The 22,421-nt window shown below is 41.1% G+C and overlaps 2 protein-coding genes across 6 annotated transcripts in view; one reads left to right on the top strand and one right to left on the bottom strand.

Annotated features, from left to right (window-relative positions):
- Nucleotides 1-7,548, bottom strand: part of ankrd13b (ankyrin repeat domain 13B) — a 344,010-nt gene extending 336,462 nt beyond the window's left edge. For both annotated transcript variants that reach the window (XM_041198330.1, XM_041198331.1), the window contains exon 1: nucleotides 7,352-7,548. In XM_041198330.1, the coding sequence (XP_041054264.1) occupies nucleotides 7,352-7,450 (99 nt within the window). In that variant the 5' untranslated portion in view covers nucleotides 7,451-7,548. The remainder of the gene's footprint in view (nucleotides 1-7,351) is intronic.
- A 978-nt stretch (nucleotides 7,549-8,526) lies between these two features.
- Nucleotides 8,527-22,421, top strand: part of git1 (G protein-coupled receptor kinase interacting ArfGAP 1) — a 204,758-nt gene continuing 190,863 nt past the window's right edge. Inside the window, exon 1 of one of the 4 annotated variants that reach the window (XM_041197198.1) lies at nucleotides 8,527-8,684. In XM_041197198.1, coding sequence (XP_041053132.1) covers nucleotides 8,633-8,684 — 52 coding nt within the window. In that variant the 5' untranslated portion in view covers nucleotides 8,527-8,632. The remainder of the gene's footprint in view (nucleotides 8,685-22,421) is intronic. The other 3 variants (XM_041197196.1, XM_041197197.1, XM_041197199.1) reach the window with 3 other exon arrangements.

Below are 22,421 nucleotides of genomic sequence, written 5' to 3'. Positions count from 1 at the left end.
CATGTTCTCTGTACAGATTCATAACAGGTCTTGTGTGGCAGCATTGTTTCAACTGAGCCAGAACATATAATTGCAGCTAACAGAGTAATGTGACCTGTGAATTTATGATTTCCTTGTTTGCAATAATCTGGTTACTGGATTAAATTTTGTCTTGCGCACTATACTGCGCACATACTTTAGATACATAGATGTTACTCACCAATTAAGAATTTCTTTTAGCTAAAACTATTATATTTACAACTCAATTTATAACAAATATACTATAAAGTTTAATATTCAAAAATTAATATGATCTAACTCCATAATATTTAATGATACTTTTAAAGAACAAGAATACAAGTAATAGTCTTTTCTATTTGAAAATCAAAGTTGGTGTTACTAGTAAGGGGAGTTTAATAGATTTCATCTTGTACTACCTTGCCGATTGGAATCTAAATATAATGAACATAATATAGGCTTTAGGTAACGGAATATTTTATCTAGCTAAATTCCAGAGTTTAGAATGGTTTAAAGAACTGTAGAAAACTTCTATTTTCACCCATTTCGTTTTTTGAAACTAAATTACCAACCGAACACAATATTGATGTTTTGAAATTAAAACAATATCACAAGCACTCGTATCTAATAAATATGTTTATGTATCTATTTATGGAACTTGGCTAAATTTTCACATGATACATCTGAAAACATACTCCTGTCTGCACACTTACCTATTCTATCACGTTTTTCCGGGTATGCAAGTTTGCTAGTCAAGTATAACAAAAGCTCTTGAATGGTGGACAACAAGCTCATTCTGGGTGAAAGAAGTTCCGCTGTTTACATCAAATTCTACACTTCACCATCTTAAACCAGGATTTCCAATTCCAACTAGAATCAAAGCCCACTTCCACTTGTTCAACTCAGATATTTCATCTCTCAAACAACGTTGCCTGTTCTTTTGGTAGAAGCAATCTGCAATATATGATGGCAAGTAGAAAGGAGATGATGCATAGCAACTGCTTCAGGCAGACTAAATTCTCAGCATTACAAAAAGAAACCAGAGATGTGTATAAAAGACTATGGAAATAGAAAATTATTACCATCTTAAAGAATAATGTCCCTGTAGAAAATAAAAGTGTAACCTTCCTCAAAAATAATTACATTAAACCACTCCATAAACATTGGCTGCAAGGCTTGTTCATTCACGGCCATCTTGAATATTAAAACTTTTGTTCATTTGCATACACTCTTGTTAGATGTAAAAAAAAAGCCCCAATGGCACGCGATTAATATTTGAACTTCAATTCTTTAAATGAATCAGAATCACTACATTTGCATCCAATGAATTTAGCATGAAGGTAAGAACTCTCACAGTTACATTGTCTGGGCTTCAAGACTGGATGAACAATGGATATGTGATGATGAATAATTACCATTTGTAAAGGTGAAAATCAGAAACAATTTAATTCCCTGCTTCATTAATGCATTGTGTGCAGAATATAAAACAGCATACCTTTATACCCTTATAGGGAAAAGCATACCGGGCAAGGACAGTTCTGCTTCCAAACCATAATGCTGTAAGCACAGTACATGGTTAATGGGAGCAAGTAACTAATTTCATATCATAGAATCGTAGAATGGTTATAGCACTGAAGGAGGCCTTTTGGCCGATCATGTCTTTGCGGCTTCTCTGCAAGAACAACTTGGCTGATCCCACTGCCTCTGCCCTTTTGTGTAGCTGTGCACTTTTTTTTCCTTCCGATGCTTATTCAATTCCCTTTGAAAGCCACAATTGAATTTGCCTCCATCAAATTCTCAAGTAGTGCATTCCAGTTCCTAACTACTCGCTGCATAAAAATACTCCTCCTTATGTCACTGTTGATCCTTTTGCCAATCAGCTTAAACCTGCTTCCTCTGGTTCTGACACTTCTGCTGTAAATGGGAATTATTTCTCTCTATCTACTCTGCCTAGATCCCTCATGATTCTGAATATCTCTATCAAATCTCCTCTCAACCTTCTTTTCTGTTAGGAAAACAACCTCAGCTTCTTCAATCTGTTCACTTAACTGAAGTCCTCCAAACCTGGAACCATTCTTGGTAATCTTTTCTGCACCCTCTCGAAAGCCTTCACGTCATTCCTAAAGTGGAGTGCCCAGGATTGAACACAATACTCCAGTTGAAGTTGGAACTTTATAAAGATTCAACATAATTTCCTTGCTTTTGTACTCCATGCCTTAGGATCCTGTGTTTTAGCCACTTTCTCAACCCGCCCTGCCACCTTCAACAATTTGTGTACAAATACCCCAATGTCTCTCTATTCCTGCACCCCCTTCAGAATTGTATCCTTTACCTCAGATTGCTTTTCCTCATCCACACTTCTCTGCATTTTAAATTTCATCTGTCATATGTCCATATTCCACCAGTTTGCCTATGTCCTCTTGAAATCTATTACCATCCTCCTCACAGCTCACATTACTTCCAATCTGCAAATATTGAAATTGTGCCTTGTACACCCAAGCCTTGGTCATTAATATAGATCATGAAAAGCAGTGGTCCTAGTACCTATGCCTGGGGAACCCCACTATATACTTTTCTCCAGTCTGAAAAACAACTGTTCACCATGACTCTATTTCCTGTCACTCACCCAACTTTCCTTAATTAATCCATACTTGTCCAAGTAAATGTTAATTTTGTCCCAGATTATCAGTTTGAAAAGTTTTCCCACCATTGAAGTTAAACTGACTGAGTTGTAGTTGCTGGGTTATCCTTACATCCTTTTTTGAACGAAGGTGTAACATTTACAATTCTTTGGCACCACGCTGCTTCTAAGGAGAATTGGAAGATTATGGCCGGCACCTCTGCAATTTCCACCTTTACCTCCCCTAGTGTTCTTGGATGCATCCCATCCAGTCCTGGTGACTTTTCAACTTTAAATACAGCCAGCCTTTCTAATACCTCCTCCTGATCAATTTTTAGCCCATCAGGTATTATATCTCCCTGCTTTTTCATTACAACTTTAATAACATCTTTTGCCTTGGGAAAGACAGATGTTAAATACTCATTTAGTACCTTAGCCCTGACCTCTGCCTTCAGACAGATATCCCCCTTTTGATTACTAATCAGTCCCACCCTTGCTCCTACTACCTTTTTACTATTTATGTGCCAATAAAAGACTTTACATACCGATTATGTTAGTTTCCTGTCTTTTCTCATACTCTCTCTGTGCCTTTTTTATTCTACATTCAACTTAGCTATTACTCGTATTGTCAACCTGACACCTGTGATCTACACCCTTTTTGCTGTTTCATTTTGCTCTCTATCTCTTTCATCATCCAAGAAGCGCTGGCTTTGGTTGCCTCTATATCTTTCCCACAAGTTTATACTTAGAATATACCTAGTAATCTAATGGCACCTCTGTTGTTGCTTTATTCTAACCAAGTAGATTCTGTCCTTTACCCCCTCCATGACATCCTCTGCCTACTGTAACATAACATTCTCCTTAATCAATATTGTCACCCCTGCTCCTTCCTACCTTCCCTAACTTTCCTGAAGACTGAATCTAGGAATATTTATGACCAGTCCTGCATTTTGGTGAGTCGTTATTTCCACAACATCATATTTCCATGTGGCTATCTGCACCTACAGCTCATCAACCTTATTTATTGCATCTTCAGTAAAAATGTGAATTAATTATTCCAATAAAATATCTTGGGTATATAACTAAAATGATAGAACTACTTAATGCATTATTAATTCCTATTAATAAAGAGGGAATTAGATAAAAATCACAATATGCTCTGTTGCAACAGAAATACACTATTAGAAATAAAAACAGGAAGTGCTGGGAATACTCAGCAGGTCTGGCAGCATCTGTGGAGAGAGAAACAGAGTTAACGTTTCGAGTCCAATATGACTAAGCGTGCATGGGGGAACAATAGCTCTCTGGTGCATTTACCATGGCAACATCTTGACCAATCAGAGCTGACTTGCCAACCAATCAGCACACTTTTTCTCACGCAGTATTAATTGTTGTTCCCTTTGAAATTTGGCATTCTTGCATCTGTCCTGATGAGTGCAAGATGAAAAGCTTCGACTGCATGTCTCTTTTCTCAGCAATGTTATTACATCTTGAAGTAATTTGCAAATTTACTGTAACTTGAAACAGCAAAGCCCTAATTTCCTTTAAATATTTGGGAATATACTGCACAAGAATATATAAAGTTTGATATGGATTTACAGTGCTGTGCATTAATCTCTCTGGTATCCATTTTCCCCTTCCCTGCAAGCAACACTTGCATTGGCAGAAAAAGTCCCACCCCACCTCATCAATGTCAGCTCCATGTAATCTATGCTAATGAATAATGCCCACTTCATTTATCCTGTTTGGGTGATATGTTATTCTTTGTTTCCTTCAGAGCTATGGGTTAGATGGGCGGGGGAGGGCAATTTAGACCACAGGTTGCTGGATCCTGTTACTTTATGGCTAAGCCAAAGCTGAAACGGACAGCAAACTTTACACAATACCTTAGTAATGGGAACAGGCGGCTGCGTATGTTTTACATTAGAGGCAATTCGGAATATATTTTGAAATTATACATGAAACCTGACGTTGCACACAGCTCGATTGAGTTGTCCAAAGACGCTATCTATTGTGCATGGCCAGTAGAATGATTTTTCTAACGGCCTGGTGTGGGAAGGGGAAGAAACGACAGGATTGTTGGCAGAGGGAGAAACACAGAACGATGCCCGGTCTAATCCCTTAGATCCAGCCCTTTCATCGCCAGCCGAGATGAATGTAGCGGATTCCCCCACCATCTGAAACTCCGCAGTCACTAGATTAGCTGGAATCTCAGTGCACCCAATTCCTGACATGTTAATCGTCCGATCTAGTTCCGAATAATTGACTGTAATATTTCAGATGCTCTCGGACGACATGGAACGTTTGGAGCGTTTCTCTGTTTCCGGGTTCGAGGTGAAGCCACATTCACCCACAGTCACAGGCTGCCCTTTCCTACCATTCACAAAGAGATGCTAGAAATGTATCTTGCTCCGTTTACTGCATTTCCGGTCCAGAGTTGTGCTTATCTATTCTCTCTGGATATTTTCACCTGTCAGTGGCGGATTGTGGCGGGGGCCCAGCTCAGTAAACTATTATCACCCAATTATGAAGTGGTGCGGTACGTGAAACGCTGCTTCGCTCAAATTTACACACTGCAACGGGCGTTTGTGCGCTGGCGCAAATTTCCACAAAATGGATCCAAAGAATTCATTTGCAGTTCATCCCATGTACGGAAACACCCCAGGGGTTCAGCTGGTTGTGGGGTGGGATAGTTTTGGTGCTTCCCTCTAAAGAGATCAAAGCTGATTCTTGGAAATCCCGGGGCCATATTGTAGCGGATCTAACACCAAATTATTACCGCGCCTCAAGTTAAATATGGGCAGAAGCTAACGCTGGTTGCAGCGGCCTGGGAATTCAGGCAAGTTTAATATTAGCACAGATCCTGGGTGGAAAAGGTTGTATTTTGTGATGTAAACATTTATTCCGACCCGGCCTTATTGTAAATCTGAACTGTCGTTGAAGTTGCAGAGATCTAGACGAAACTGGAATGTTTCTAAACCTAATTCGGAACCGCTGTGCTGCAAGTTCTTGTCAAAATCAACTTGTAAATGAGAATATGAAAATTCTCTTGAAAAATATAATGGGCTCCAGCCGTTGCTTGTGTCCCCCAATCCCTGCCAGCCTTTAATTCCAGACGTCGCCTCCACAGTTCTTTCGAAAATAGTAACTGCACAAACCCAAGAATCTATTCATTCAGATGCATTCATTTTGTGGGAATTACTTATGTTTTATCAACTCGTTGCATCCAATCAATTAAAAACAAGCTGCGATTTAGCCCATGTTGGACGAAATCGACCCTGGGGCACCTTATAGACCGAGCTATGTAGATACGGACAATTCCGGGATTCGGTTTGTATTCCTGCAGGCGTTATCTTGCGAGCATCTGTCAAATGTTATTTAATGTGGTAGGAAATGGCCATTTCTAATGATCAGTTGAAATGATGGTTAAAAAGAAAACGATATTGACACTAATTAATGGAAGAATTTTCCCTGTTGCCTATGTTACATTTATGCCATATCTCAAGCAATTTACACCGTCTCAAAATCGGCTTTGACTGTTACAGAGACCATGCTCAGTAAAGCGATGTTACAGCTGGATAGTACAGTAGTGGAGGGAGCGGAGTGGCGCCTGCGCGATTAACTGTGCATCGAGCTCTTTAAACCGTGCAGCTGTGGAACGACAGCCGATACTGAGACTACAGCCCTCCATCGCCCACCCCCCGCCCCCAACCCCACCCCCCCAGACCTTTTTTTTGGTTCTTGTATCAAGTGTGTATCGGAGGCATTGTACACCAGAGAAACTGTGTCAAAACGACACCCAAAGATTTCTTGCAGTTGTTCATCAAACGTGACTTGATTCTAGCCAGAAAGCTACATCAGACAGTACGTCAGAAAATTAAACGATATTTATCACTATGATAGGAAACAGGTACAACACCATGGGAAAATAGTTTTTGTCTCTGCATAGTTTAGAAATAAATTGAAATGCCGGATCTTCGCAAGGAATAATTATTTTAAATGGACTTTTGTTGTACAAACCAGCCTCATTTAGTTTGTGGCTTATTTTGAATGCAGGTGCAGTTAGTTGCAAGCTTTTTGTTGTTTTTAATTCCGCAGAACGCTTAATTTGCTAAAACAACAATGCTTATTTTTTCATTTGCCACACTATAACAACTTCCTCCCTTTGAAGAATTCCTGAAATTTGAAACCATTTCGATTGTGGAAAGTTAAATGTGCAGCAGAGTTTACGGGGATATTTCAAAGCACTTGGCGTAATCTCCTTTCCACAACACATTTGGTTCCCGTTTTACTATGGATGCCTCATTTCCATATAAGATAGTAAAGCGGAGAATAGTAAACCTCACATTTCGTTTTTAAGTGGCCGAAGAGAATTCAGACTAAAAGTAAATACATAGTGGAAGCGTCGCGATCGGGATTTTTTCCTTATTGGGAGAAACACATTGAGACAATACCTAACCCAACGAAGGAATCAACTCATTATACAACACGAGCACAATTCCGTCAACCCAACGCCTGCTCACGGACATTGTCACAATTCGAGTTCAAGAGTATTTTTAATGTAGAAAGAATAAATAATCTCCAATCTTTCTTCTAAATGACAGCATTTAATTTCCGATACATAATTAAAGAGCGATTTGCCGGGTGCCACTGCATCTGACAGCATTTAGATAATTCCACTTGCATTGCACCACCCCAGTCTCACACACACACACATACACACACATGACCCACCTGCTTGGTGCTAAGTTCCTTTTCCAGCTCCTTGTATTTATTATGCCAAACCAAATAATGCAACGGATATTTTTCTGCCACCCTTCTCGCAGAAATCATTCTGATATCATTCTTCTCTTCCAAATATCATACAAACTACCTTTGCAGCAGACAGTCAAACCCCTGGCAACAGGCACCAATCCTATATTGCTCGGCTACTGAATATCAGACGATAGGAAGCGCTGTAATTCTTGCTTTCCCTGTATTGGAAAAGAGGAAGTGGGAGAGAATCGAAGGGTGAGGAATTACCACCTTACTGTAGGGGAAACTTACATATTGAAAATATGTATGGAGCGCAGACTACGAATAGTATAAGGAAAAATCTACAAGGTGGCCATCTTAAATAAACCATGATTTTTTGTGCATTCAGCCTGGATACTGATTGGGGGAAATATACAATAATTATGCATTTAATTTTTTGGTCAACCCCATTACCTACAATATTGGAGGTGCGTGGTTGTAAAACCTCTTGGGAGCTGTAGTTCATCCGCTGAGGTTGGGATTATTGATGACAATTTATAATTTAAAATGAGCTACAGTTTCTTAACCAACTCCGAGGCAATAATTCTCATATTTATAAATATTGCCATGCAAGTCGATGTGCTCCAGTCTGCCCAATGACATCACGCTGGCCCCAGCTGTCCCGGGAGAACTACAAATCCCAGCGCCCCTTGCGGTCGTGGCCCCGCCCCCCAGAACGGGCGGGGGGGGGGGGGGGGGGGTGGGGGTGTGGGGGTGTCTATATTCGGAGTCGACCAAACTTTGGGGGAGGAAGGGAGGAGGCCGATTGGCGACCAATGACGTAATGCAGGCTGGCCCGCCTGCCCATTGGTGGGGCCGAGCTGTCAATCGGTTGACGGCGCGTGGGAATTCCACCAGCAGGTTGAGCTGCGCGCGGGGCCCGTGTCGTCATTTCCCGCTGGCTCTGCTAATGGGGGCGGGTGCGGGGAAAGCTGCGGTTTTCCAGCAACTTGTCTCGAACCGGATGCGTCTGCGCTAAACACACCGGCCCTGGGAGATTTAGAGACTTGGTGGTGTCGGGTGGGTGTGTATGTGTATGTGTATGTGTATGTGTATGTGTATGTGTGTGAGTGTGAGTGTGTTGGGGGGGGGGGGTGGTGGGAAGGGGGGAAAGAAGGGGGTCAAGTGCTGGATATAAATAAACAGAGAAGGGAGTGAGAATAATAATTATCCCCAAAAAAAATAAAACCCCTTTCCTTCCCCCCCCCCCCAAAAAAAAAAATGTCCCGAAAGCTGAGGCCCAACGAAGTGTGCGCCGACTGCAGCGCCTCAGGTACGTGACTTAGTGAATATGTGTGTGTGGGGGTGGGGGGTGGGGGGTGGGGGAGTGGTCGGTGGTCGGAGAGCCCGGGCATCAGGGCCGCCTCTGGCTTTTGGTGGGTCGCGAGGGCCGGGCGGCGACGTTGGGGTTGGGGTTGGGGTGGGGGTGGGGGTGGGGGTGGTGGGGGAGGGGAGACGGGGTGTGTTGGTTCGAATGGGGTTTGACTTGGGGTGGGGGTGGGGGTGGGGGTGGGGGGGGGGGCGGCCTGTCAATTTAACTGGTCAGTAGCCAAACACCCCCTTCACCCACCACCCCCCCACCTCACCTCACCTCACCTCACCTCACCCCAGCAGCAACGGCTGGAAGGCGGTGGGTTTACGGTTGAGCCACTTGTGGAAAATAAGCTGAAGTGGAAACCACCACCCCCCCCCCCCCCCCCACCCCACCGTTTGTCGTTGCATGTGGAGAAGATGGGTCCCGTTGCGCCCGGTGGTTTATCTTCTCAGTGCCGGCGGCCGGTTTTTTATATATATATATATATATATATATGTGTGTGTGTGTGTAAAAAAAAAAAAGTCTTTTTATTTTGGAAACGTCAAGTTGCCCTGAGTGTGGTCCTGGCCATTGTCCCAAGGCTGGGCAGTGGATGCATTCGATGCTGCAATCTGTTTTGACGAATTAAACCCCCCCCCCCCCCCCCCCTCAACACACACACACACACACACACACACACCAGAAACCCGTTAAGAAACCTGTCTTTCTTTGTGACCCACGTTCCTGATATGCAACGCGACTCCGATTCTGTTGATCCCACCCCCACCGAGAGCCTTTTAATGGGATGGACGAAACTTTTCATTGGTGTCGCCGTTTGTAGATTTCAAACCTCGAACCGCGGCGTCTTACCGGGGAGAGCCCGCTGTTTGTTCGACCTTTTTGTGTTTTTTTTTAAAAAAATTGAGGTGGTGGAGCGTTAAATATTCGTCATTTTTTTTTTAAAAAAAAAGAGACCCAGTTCGTTTAAAATGTTCTATTTTGTCATAGTCACTCCGGTTACATAACAGCTGAGGCACAAATGCGAGTTGGTTTTCTGCCAGTTGGGCTGTGATTTTAAGTCTGATGTAGGAGATATCAGATCTGATTTAGCAGATATCAGATTTGTTGGAGCGAAATCCATGCTTATTTTTTTTTAAAAAAGTAGGAGTTTGCAGTAATTAAGGGATTATGCCATTGGAATGCTTTAGTTATGTTACCTTCAAATTTTGAATTATATTTAAGTTTATGCAGTATGGTATACTCAGTAAAATGCATTGTTGGTTTTCTTGTGGCTTAATTTGGGATTCTTATCTATCTTGTAGTTTTTGTCACACTTTTGACATTTGAGTGTTGTTCCTGCTTTCAAGTGTGTGAAGAAAACGTAGACATTTTTATTTCTTGAGATTTCTTCTATGCTTGGCATCCTCTCTGTGCATATTTGTATTTAAAAAATAAAATGCACCTTTGAATGGTCTTCCTGCCAGCCACTGCATTCGTCCAGGGTCAAGCAGAGAGTCTCTTGTTGTGGTAAGCAGGTTGCACATGTCTCTACTCAAGGTCCCGAGAGAGTACTTGGGTCTAACTGCATGGGGAGGATTGTACAGCTTGGACTCCCTTTGTGCGCTTGTAAAATGTTGGGTTGGTGCTCTTGGTGTTGCCTCAAGATTTCTAAAAGGCCAATTCTTGATAGCATAATTTCTACTGTTCAGAGCTTTGTATACATGGGTGGTGAACCTTTTAACTATATTTACAGTCACTGTCGCTACATTTGTGAGGCTCAGATAATCGAGAACAATATTGTGAAATGTTTTTTTCGTGATTTTTTTTAGAACTAAGGATTATGTCATGTTCTATATACCCAAAAACTAAATTTCTGTACATCTTGAAGCTGCCTTTTCTTTCTCCAAATTAAAAGGTGTGCGCTTTTAAATATGGACTAATACTGCTAGAAATTGGTCAATTTTGCATGTCACGTATTTATATTTGTAGCAATGTATGTCTTTTGGATGGTGGAAGAGAATATTTGTATGATTCAGTCTAAAATCAGGGTAGGGTTGGTGGGGGGAGGGGGGGGGTGCAAAAAAGTTATCGATGCAAGTTTACTGCACTATTAGTGCCACCAACTGAACAAAGTTCCAGATCATTGACAGAGATGGGATAATCTATTAAAAAAAACTCTGAATTGAAATATTGGTAATGTCAAACAAAGAAAGTTTACATAGATTGGCCAATTTACCAAAATGTCAGATATCAGTTAAGATCTCCAGCTGAGGTTATCCCTAGACAAGCCTGATCCCAGAGTGGAACACAGCTTGATAGATCCTAATATTTAATTTGTTTGTTTAGATCTGTGCACAGTAGCTATTGAACAGAGTCACAGGAGTCAGCTGGTGAACTTTTAACAAAAGAATAAAACATTTATTCAACAAGAAAAGATGAACTTTATTACAATGCTCCTTCACCCACAGCTATACCTTTACAGATATATACAGATTTGTAAGAAAAACATTAGCTTTAAGATAGCTTTTGTAACTTATGTCCACAAAGTACACAGTCCACGTACCAATAGGCGCCCTTGGTCAGACACACCGCACTCAGAAACCAAGTGACAGATGCCACCTCAACCTATGCTATGGATCTCTCCTCAACTACCCCCCCCCCCCCCCGCCACCGACGCTTGTCACACTGAGCCAACCAGTCTCACTGCACTCTATCATGCACACAAGGGTGAATCTCCACTCTCCAATCTCCACTTATCAAGAGCTCTCCTTGGAATCTTCTCCCAAATCAACGCTTTCTCTCAGACACCTTCCGCAAGGGTTCACCTCCAGGGTTTCGAACTCTTCTTCTCCCAGGGTCACCACATTCGTTCAAGTTGTCTTCCATACACCCTCTTTCATTGACTCAGCTGTCAACAGTACAGCACTGCTTCACATGGCCATAGCCAAGAGTTAGAGTTTCAGTTGTCTCTTTGGACCTTCTTGCCTCTGTTCTTGCTTTAAATGTTTTCTGCAGCTTTTGTCTCTTTAAATCTGAAGTTTGGGGTCTTTCTCTCTGCCCCTCACAATTAACTTAATTAATAGGACTTCTCCAGGTTCCTGTCCTTCCTTTGACTAGAAGGTCTTTTTGTACTTTCACCCCTTCACTCCCCTGGATTTTTGGGGTTTTTCTTTAGCTTGGGACCGGCTATCTGTCCCCTTTGTTCCAGCCTCTCCTGGCAGCAACTCCAAAACCAGCTGAACTCCAACAGTTTCCAAAACAAACTGCTGTCTTTCGCTTTTGTGTGTGTCTGTGGGGAGGGACCAGCCTCTCTGGCCCCACTGTTGCTAGGCAACTGCCCAATTCTTCTACCCTTTGTTTAACTTAGCTTAGCATAAAAAACCTCGTTAGAAATGCAAGCACTCTTTTAAAGTGAAACTAAAACTCAATTTGACCTTTCTTAATGCAACAATACAGAAATAAAAATCAAACTTAAATCTTAAAGCTAAAACTCATTCCTAACACCTACAAGTGCCAATATAACTTAAACTATCTCTATTTCCTAACACAATTTCTCTAGAAATCAAAACCTTCTAACTCTCCAAGAGGAAGAAGTAAATCGGAGAACGCCCAAACCGTATGTGTTAAGCCAGAGACATAAACGCACACCTACACAAATAGATATTGAATTTGAAAGCACACAGCAATGGACTGTGCTGTTTACAATAGACGCCGAAGAGGGAAATGTTAGCAGATTGCACTAGCTGATTGATCTCAAGGTATTGAAGTTTGTTTCCAAAGATCACTAAAGTACATTTGCTTTCTGGACAACCAATTTGTAAATCTTTTACCATTGGTTATAATTTAGGATTGTTCACACAATCCAGTGAAGCATTTTCAAATGGGTAAAGGCTATAGGTCGCAGTCATGGTATGAAAAGTAATCCCAGCCTTTACCAAAATAAATGAAGTCCAAATCCTCAGTGCCTGAGAAATTGATCTATTGATTCTCTTAAACCATCGTCAAGAGTGTAATGAAATGCAAACTTCCATTCTGCGAAGCATGCTTAAAATCTTAGAAAGTTATAGCATAGGCTATTTAGTCAATCAGGTCTGTCCTGGTACTCTTGTTACATAAACCATTGGTCTAATCCTACTCACCTACTTGCTCCTGTACCCTGAAATATTCCCCTCTTTCAAGCAGCTCTCTAATTTTAAAATAATTTACTGTGCTTCAACAATGGTTTGTGGCACAATTCGGATGAGGTCAGTGAAGGACCAACTTATGCAGGAAGAATAGAAAAACTTGGGCTTTTCAGCCTCAGAAGGAGATGAATGGGATAGGCCCTTGTTGAGATATGAGGGAGTGTTTTGGATCCTTATTTTTTTTGAAAAGATAGATCTTCAAACAGCTTTAAACCATAACACAGGACATGGGTTCATAGCAAAAAGGCAAATGTAGGACTTTTGCCAAGAAGCTTTTTGCAAAATGACCGTCTGGAATGGGAAGTTGGGGACCTATGAAATGATTTAGGAAATATAATTGAATGTCATGGACGAGTGAAATGTTGCGTCGTTCTTGGTGGATAATTTAAGATGTGTTGACTGATCTATATACAATTGTAGAACGGTACAGCAGTAATGGAAGCCATTCAGCCTATCAAGTCTGTGCTGGCACTTTCATAGAGGGATTCAGTTAGTTCATTTCCTCATATCTCCACTATTTTTTTCTCCAACTATTTTCCAGTTTCCTTTTGAAGGCTGCTATGGATCTGTATCCACCTCCCCAAATGGCATTGCATTCCAAATCCTAATCACTCTTGCATAAAGTTTTCCCTGATATCACATCTGGTTCTTTTGGCAATCACCATTCTATATCCGTCTTGATAACAATCATGAGGTGGAACCCTGGCTAATTTCTTTTCTTATCCCATCTCTACCCAGAGATGCTAAAATTTTGTGCCTCAGTGGTTCTTTGGCTGACATTAGGTAACCACACAATGTGGCACATTTACTATCGGGAGTTTAAAAAAAAACACAATTAGTTCTGTATTTAAAGTAGATTTGTAAAATTTGTCAGATGTCAACAACAAAGACTATTCAATGTCTTGAGAATATTTTCCCAATTGGCTGCTTGAAAATAAACCAATTGATCCAGTTTTTTTTTGCGATGTTAATTCATTTTGTGATGTCAATTTTTTTGGCAAAAGCTTTCTTGAAAGTTTTTTTACTTGGTTTTTGTGGCAAACTTTAAATCTTGCTCCTTCAATATGCTAGTAAGAGGTAATAAATACACTGCTCAGTGTGACTTGCACAATTCTGTTCACAAGATCCTAGCCTTGATGTGTGGTTGGCTGATCTAAATGAAACAGTACAGGGTCAGTAGAGACGTGTCCCTGGGTTAGGAAAGGGAAAAATTGGCCAGGGTGCGGTTCTTGCTCTTTTTCTATTGATCATTGCTTTGAAGTGTTTGTGAGAGAGTGTCAGGTGAAGACTAGATTTGATCATCTTTCAGGATTGAAGAGCTTATCACTAGGCTTTACGGATTTTATAAAATTATAGCAGTTCATTATCTCTGCTCGGTCAACTTCTATTTTAATCAGTCAAAATTTTTAAAAATTTAAATTTAGTTTCTTCATGTATGCGTCGTGGTAATTTATGTAGGTTAGTTTATAATTGGGTGGATTTGCTTTTGAATCCACTTAATCATGGCTGCTTTGAAAACTACATGTTATGGATGGCCTTTGGAGCAAGTTGGAGAATGTGGTCTTGCTGCATTTACTTCTAACCCCTCACATTTACCTCAAACACCATTGGTCATCGACTTACATTCAATGCAATGTTCTCCCTTAACTTTCCATGATTGTGGTACAGGGATTGCTTAAGAAAAGTAAGAACCATAGAGCCATAGAAAAGTTACAGCACAGAAGGAGGCCATTCGGCCCATCTTGTCCATGCCTGCTCGAGGACACCCAGGTGCCCTTTCTAATCCCACCTTCCTGCACCCAGCCCACAGCCCTGCAGTTTACAGCACTTTAGGTGCAGATCCAGATACTTTTTAAAGGAGTTTAAAGTTTCTGCCTCTACCACCAACTTGGGCAGCGAATTCCAGACACCCACTACCCTCTGCATAAAAAAAGTTCTTCCTCATGTCCCCTCTACACCTTCTGCCACTTATCTCAAATCTATGTCTCCTGGTTCTAGGATTCTCCATCAATTTTATTCTGTCCACTCTATCTATTCCCCTCATAATTTTGTACACCTCAATCAAGTCACCTCTCAGCCTTCTGTGTTCCAAGGAAAATAACCCCAGCCTATCCAATCTCTCCTCGTAGCTACACTTTTCTAACCCTGGCAACATTCTTGTAAACCTCCTCTGTGGTCTCTCCAGAGCTATTACGTCCTTCCTGTAACGTGGTGACCAGAACTGCACACAATACTCCAGTTGTGGCCTCACCAGTATTTTATACAATTCCAATATTAGATCCTTACTTTTATATTCTATACCTCTGCCAATGAAGGAGAGCATTCTATATGCCTTCTTTACAACCTTGTCTACTTGAACTGTTGCCTTCAGGGACCTGTGTACTTGTACGCCAAGATCTCTCACTTCATCCACCCCTCTTAGTATATTCCCATTTATTTTGTAATCCCTGTAACTGTTTGACCTCCCTAAATGTATGACCTCACACTTCTCTTTGTTAAAATCCATCTGCCACTTTACTGCCCACTCCACCAACCCATCTATATCGTTTTGGAGATTATGGCTATCCTCTACACTATCCACTACTCGGCCAATCTTTGTGTCATCTGCAAATTTCCCAACCGTGCCCCCCACGTTCACGTCCAAATCGTTAATATATAACACAAACATCAAGGGTCCCAACACTGAGCCCTGTGGAACACCACTTGAGACAACTTTCCATTCGCAAGGGCATCCATCGACCATTACCCTTTGTTTCCTGAGGGAGATGTTTTTTAAAAGTCGATGCAAGTGCCAAATTTAATCTCAACTATATACTTGCATTTTTAGACTTGTTGGTTGTTTCTTTGCTATTGTTATTCTCTTGCTGCTAATGCAAAAGATCATAGTTTGATGAAAGGTCACCAACTTGAAACATTAACTCTGTTTTTGTCTCCGCAGATGTTGCTGGACCCGTTTCATATTTTTAGTACTAATATTTTCTGTCTTTATTACCTTTTGAGGTGTGTTGAGACCAAACTTTCATTTTTCCCAATTATATCTATATATAATGGATTTGACATCATTTTAAAGCCCCATACCTCACAAATGTGCAAATACATGTATATTGTTTGCACTTTTATTAGAGTTCAATTTTACCCTGCAGAAAAATGATCACTGGCATTGTAAGTGCTCTTCTGAGAATTGGCATCATGACCGGTGGAAATGGCTGGAGGGGCTGAATGGCCTGCTCCTGTTCCTGTGTTCTTGATCCTGTGAAACAGAATCAGACGCTTTGCATTGTATTTTGGAATAAATGTACCACCGAAGCAAACTGAATTAGTTTTGAGCAACTTCACCCTGATTGTCATTGCAAGGTAAGTGATCTTGCAATTTTTAGCATAATTGTGAATTTCTTAAAAAAAAAAATCTTGTTAGGTCCCCTATCTTATACACAGTTCCCTACACAATAGAATGGGAAGGCAACTTTCTAATAAGTTTATTTTGCTCTGTAACTGGGCCCCTGGAGTTGACTGGTACTAAATCATCAACAATGGCTTCTCTTGCCACACCTGCACTGTTTGTTACCTCTGGTGTCACCCAAGGATCTATCCTTGGCGCCTTCCCATTTTATATCCACATATGGCTTCTCAGTGGCATCATCTGAAAACACATTGTCAGCATATATGTGGAAACTGATAGCACACCTCTCCAATTAAAGATTAGGAAGACCAAAGCTATTATCTTTGGTCCCCACCCTATTCTCTGCTCCCTAGCACTGATTCCATCCCTCTTCCTGGAAACTCTGAGGCTGAACCAGACTGTTTGCAAAGTTGGTGCCATATTTAGCCATGAGATGAGGATAGATCCTTGGGTGACACCAGAGGTAACAAACAGTGCAGGTGTGGCAAGAGAAGCCATTGTGGATGATTTAGTACCAGTCAACTCCAGGGGCCCAGTTACAAAGCAAAAGAAACTTATTAGAAAGTTGTCTTCCCATTCTATTGTCTAGGGAATTGTGTATAAGATGGGGGACCTAACAAATTTTTTTTTTAAGAAATACACAATTATGCTAAAAATTGCAAGATCACTTACCTTGCAATGACAATCAGGGTGATGTTGCTCAAAACTAATTCAGTTTGCTTCAGTGGTACATTTATTCCCAAATACAATGCAAAGCGTCTGATTCTGTTTCACAGGATCAAGAACACAGGAACAGGAGTAGGCCATTCAACCCCTCTAGCCGTTTCCACTGGTCATGATGCCAATTCTCAGAAGAGCACTTACAATGCCAGTGATCGTTCTTCTGCAAGGTAAAATTGAACCCTAATAAAATGCAAACAATATACATGTATTTGCATATTTGTCAGGTATGGGGCTTTAAAATGATAAAATTATAGCTGTACCAACTGAAGAAGAAGAAGGGTTCCGAAGAAGAGTTATACGGGCTTGAAACGTTAACTCTGTCTTCCTTTCCACAGATGCTGTCAGACCTACTGAGTTTTTCTAGCAATTTTTGTTTTTGTTTCAGATTTCCAGCATCCGCAGTATTTTGCTTTTATGTAACTGTACTATAACTAAGATTGCCTATTTTTAACTTTGTAACATTGCCCAACACTTCCTTTGTCGCAGCTCATATGCTGAAAGCCCCCCTTCCATGTCTTTATCTCAGCTTGGCTAGTCCAATGCACTCTGGGTTGGTCTCTACCCTCCGTAAGCTTGAGGCATCCAAACTCTGTCTGTGCCCTAAGTTACACCCATCACCTCTGTTCTCACTGACCGACATTGGCTCCCAGCATAGCAATGTGTTTTTTAAATTTTCATCCTTGTTTTCAAATCCCTCCATGGCCTCGACCTTTATCATCTCTGTGACCTCCTTCCCAGTCCTACAACCCTCAGATCTTAGATCTCTACATTCCTACAGTTCTGGATTCTTGTACATTCCTGATTTTAATCGCTTTACCACTGGCAGCAGTGCCTTCAGCAGCCAAGGCCCTAAGCTCTGGAACTCCCTCCGTAAATGTCTCTGCTTATTATCTGTCTTTCATCGTGTAAGGCACTCCTTAAAAACCTACCCCTTTGACAATGCTTTTGATCATCTGCCCATACATCTTATGCAGCTTAGTGTCAAGTTTTGTTAGATAATGCTCCTGTGAATCTCTTAGGGATATTCTACTACAGTAAAGGCACTATGGAAATGCAAGTTGCTGTTGCTTTTGCTTGCCAATTATAGTGACAGTCTGGGAGTGAATATTATTGAACACATGGATTTTGTTTGTTGCCCTATTTCTCCCAAATGAATTATTTTCTTGTATCAGTGAGAGAGAAAAAAATCATCCAAGTCATGTTCACTCATGAAGTAATTTGTTATCCCCCTTGATTTCCAACCATTCATTTACCAGTTTAAACCTGGGTATTTTTACCTTGAATATTCATCAACTGAAGAAGTGAGAGAATTTATAATTTATTCACACATTCCTGACTAATCCACTGCCTATTTACTGTGTGGGATGAGTTGAAAGAATACTCTTCTGAATATAGCCTGTATCCCATAGGAAAAGTAGTCATAGAGATCTACAGTACAGAAAAAGGCCCTTTGGCCCATTGAGTCTGCGCCGGTCAAACAAATGCCTTAACTATTCTAATCCCATTTTCCAGCACTAGGCCCATAGCCTTGTATGCCATGTCATCACAAATGCACATCCAAATACTTCTTAAATGTTATGGGGGTTTCAGCCTCTACCACCCTTTCAGGCAGTGAGTTCCAGATTCCCACCACCCTCTGGGTGAAAAAATTCTTCCTCACATCCCCTCTAAACCTCCTGCCCCTTACCTTAAATTTATGCTCCCTGCTTATTGATCTCTCAATAAGGGGGAAAGCGCCTTCCTGTCTACCCTATCTATGCCCCTCATAATTTTATACACCTCAATCATGTCCCCCCTCAACCTCCTCTGCTTCAGGGTAAAGAATAACAGTCTATCCAATCTCTCCTCATAACTAAAACTCTCCAGCACAGGCAACATCCTGGTAAATCTCCTCTGCACTCTCTCTAGTGTAAACACATCCTATAATGTGGATTCCAGAACTGCATGCAATACTCTAGCTGTGGCCTAACCAACATTTTATACAGTTCCAGCATACCTTCCCTGCTCTTATATTCTATGCCTCGGCTAATGAAGGCAAGTATCCCATATGCCTTCTTAACCGCCTTATCCACCTGTCCTGCTTTCTCAAGGGACTGGTGGACATGCTGACCAAGCTTCCTCTGATCCTTGGTACTTCCTAGGGTCCTACCATTCGTCGTGTATTCCTGTGACTTGTTTGCCCTGCCCAAGTAAAATCTACATTTTCAGCTTTTGGGCTTCAGCAGTAGAATGCTGTATATTATTATCAGTAAATGCCAATTCAACTATCATTGATTAATGGATGGGGATGCTTTTATCATAAATTTTGTAATATGATTTCTGAACCTGGGACCAGGGTTCGAATCTCGTCACAGCAGATATTGGAATTTGAATTTAATAAAAAAATAGTCTGGAATTAAAAATCTAAATGATGACCATGAAACCATTGTCGATTACTGTAAAAACCCATCTGGTTCACTAATGTCCTTTAGGGAAGGAAATCTGTTGTCCTTATCTGGCCTGGCCTACATGTGACTCCATGTGGCAGCAATGTGCTTGACTCTTAAGTGCCCCTGAACAAGGGCAATGAAGGATGAGCAATAAATGCCGGCTCAGCCATTGAAGCCCACATCCTGTGAATGAATAAAAAAATATTCCTAGCATTACCTGCAACTCAGATTTCGATGACCTGAATTTTTTCCGGGTGGGCTCGTTGGGGGTGGCCACCCGCGAACAGCTCGGCACCACGATTTCATGCCTTGTTTGGCGTGTATCGCGAGCAGTAGTGCTGAGCTCTACCAGTTGCAGGCAGAGGGTGGTTCAGCCGGGTCCAGCGCTCTTTCACGCATGCACACGAAAGAGCGCTTCAATCTCCCTTAGGCATTGAGCTGCCTCAGGGAGATTGAAGCACTTTTTAAATAAATTATTAAAAACATAAAAAATTTAATGAAACATCCCCTCATGGGACTGTGCCACGTGAGATGGGCCGTGTTTTAATTTTTCAAGAAAAGTTTTTATTCAATTTGTAAAAGCTTTAGGAAACCTCATCCCGCTTGTGGATGAAGCTTCCTAAAAATTGTGAAGGTTGCTTGGCCTTTTCGCCTGCCTGCCAACTGCTAGATTGGACAGGTAGAATACATTCCAAGTTAATGAGGTTGCTAATGACCTTAATAGGCCTTTTAGTTATCGGCGGGCGTGCAGCCAACTCCACGCGCCTGACAAACGATACGTGGCGAGACTGCACGCCCGATGTCATCGCGCACCGTTTTACATTCCAGTGTGTTGGGCCTGCCCCCGCTTACCGAATGTAAAATCCTGGCTCATGTGATATAGCACTTGCTGGGTGGAGTTATTCTGGATCAACCAGATGTTTAATAAATAATGTTATAATGTTCAGTAAGCTAAAGTTTTCCAAGGTTGTTGAGTAGTTTAAAATAATTCTGATTTTATACAGTACTGGAAGTTTGATGTCCTGTTATCTATATTTCAGTGGTTTTAAGATTCTGGATGTAGGTATACACAATAGGTGCAGATTTTGGAATGAGATTTTAGGAGCTGCTGGGCATCTGGAACTGAAATTTTGGTGGTATTCATTAATATCTTTTCAAAGTGTAACTAGATTTGCCATGCTACTATATGCTCCGATCAGAAAATTAATAAGCTGCCTATTCTTCCTGTAATGTTCTAATATTGCTCATTTCTTATTACTACAACCAATGGAAACAATCTTTCATTGTTCACCCCCTCCAAAGCTTTTATAATTTAAAAAATCCATTGGAGCTCTCTTACCATTCTCAGTTCCAGTTAAAGTTATGAACTTTATGCACCTTCATAACCATTAATTTTCATTCTTGATATGATTCTAGCATTCTGGGATGCATACCACCCAGTTTTGTTTAGTACTTTTTAGCCAGGAGTATTTTTAGTTAGGAAGAGTTAGGCCCTCATCAAAAACTTGTTTTTTATTCGGCATCTTTGTTTTAGTAAAACATCCTAAGATGCTTCTTAAAGGCTGGATGGTGAGGGTGGAAAGAAATCTAACACCAGGAAAGGTGTGGATTGAAGGTGTGGTCGAAGAGGACTGTTTTGAAGATCAAAATGCACACAACAGATGTGTTTAAGAACTGAATCCAAGTGTGCTGGGAAGTGATGATCACAGGTTTCACCATCTGTGGTGAAATGTAGGCAATGAAAGCCAGTCAATTATAATTGGCCAAGAGTGGAGGAAGTAATTTGGAATATGGGCTGGTAGAGATTGGATATGGACTGAAAGTTTGTGGAGGTAGGATGGGGCGAGGCAAATTAATTTGTAAATGATTTCAAAATCCTTTTCCTCCGTGAACTAGAGGATCGTGAGGCAGTGTGAACAAGGATTGAAGAGCAGAAAATAATAACACCATGTGAAACTCTGGGTATATTAGTGCTTGTGTGGGTTGGAACTGAGGAGCCTGGTGCACAGGCTTTAGAGATGAGACAATTGGGGCCAAGATGCAGATTTGTGTGTTGGGCATATAAGTACTTTCCTCATCTGCTTTCTCTCTTTCCAACTCATCTTTTGTGTGTGGTATTTATTGTTCTTCCAGCTCCTATGTTTTTTTGTTATCTCCCTTTTGTATCCTCTTGCCATTTCCCTTGTGAGTTCCACTGATCTTTTCTAGGCCCTATTCTGATTTGTTTGGAGCATTGATGATATGAAATAGAATTTTGTACAGGACTAAGTTGGAAGATATACCCCAATAAAGCTAGCAGATCTTTGTGGGAATTAGTGTGGGAAAGTGGCAGAATGAGGCCGGGTGCGAAAAACAAGAGGATTTGAGGCCAGGGAAAGGAAGCTGGTTAAGTTGTTGCTGTGCTGGGAGCTAGCTGCAGATCTGGTATCTGATTGGTCCCTAAAGAGACAGACCAATCAGGTTGGACAGGTTTATCAGGATGGATTGGATCCCAGAAAGTGGGGCTTCAGCTGGAAAATTGATTTTTCAGTTGATTGAACAAATGCTTGCACTGTAAAGTAAAAGCAAACTCTGCAGCTCCTTTCCTGTACAGTGTTGGGGACAATATTGTACTTGGTTTACTCGGTGTATGGCCAAGATACACACATTTTGAACAATGGCACTGAAGTAAGAAACTAGATATTTAACAGTTTCTCTGTTCCTATGCCTTGAATATGTTCCATTCCCTGTGGTTTTGTGGCTGTTAGTTACTATGAGGCACACATTTCTAAAAGCAGCTTTCAAACTTAATAGGCATCTGGAATATAAATGCTTTAAAATGATAAATGCTTACATTTAGAATTTTTTGACCATGTTTAATAGGCTAATGCCACAAAACAAGCATTGAAGTCTGAGATTGACTTGGTGCTCCACTGCAATGAGTGAACAATAAATTGCTTTTAATGCTTTTTATATTGGGAATATTATATGAGAGCCTGCT

Source organism: Carcharodon carcharias, chromosome 10, assembly GCF_017639515.1.
Source record: "Carcharodon carcharias isolate sCarCar2 chromosome 10, sCarCar2.pri, whole genome shotgun sequence".
Lineage (NCBI taxonomy): Eukaryota > Metazoa > Chordata > Chondrichthyes > Lamniformes > Lamnidae > Carcharodon > Carcharodon carcharias.
This window is presented reverse-complemented; position numbering and strand designations above follow the sequence as displayed.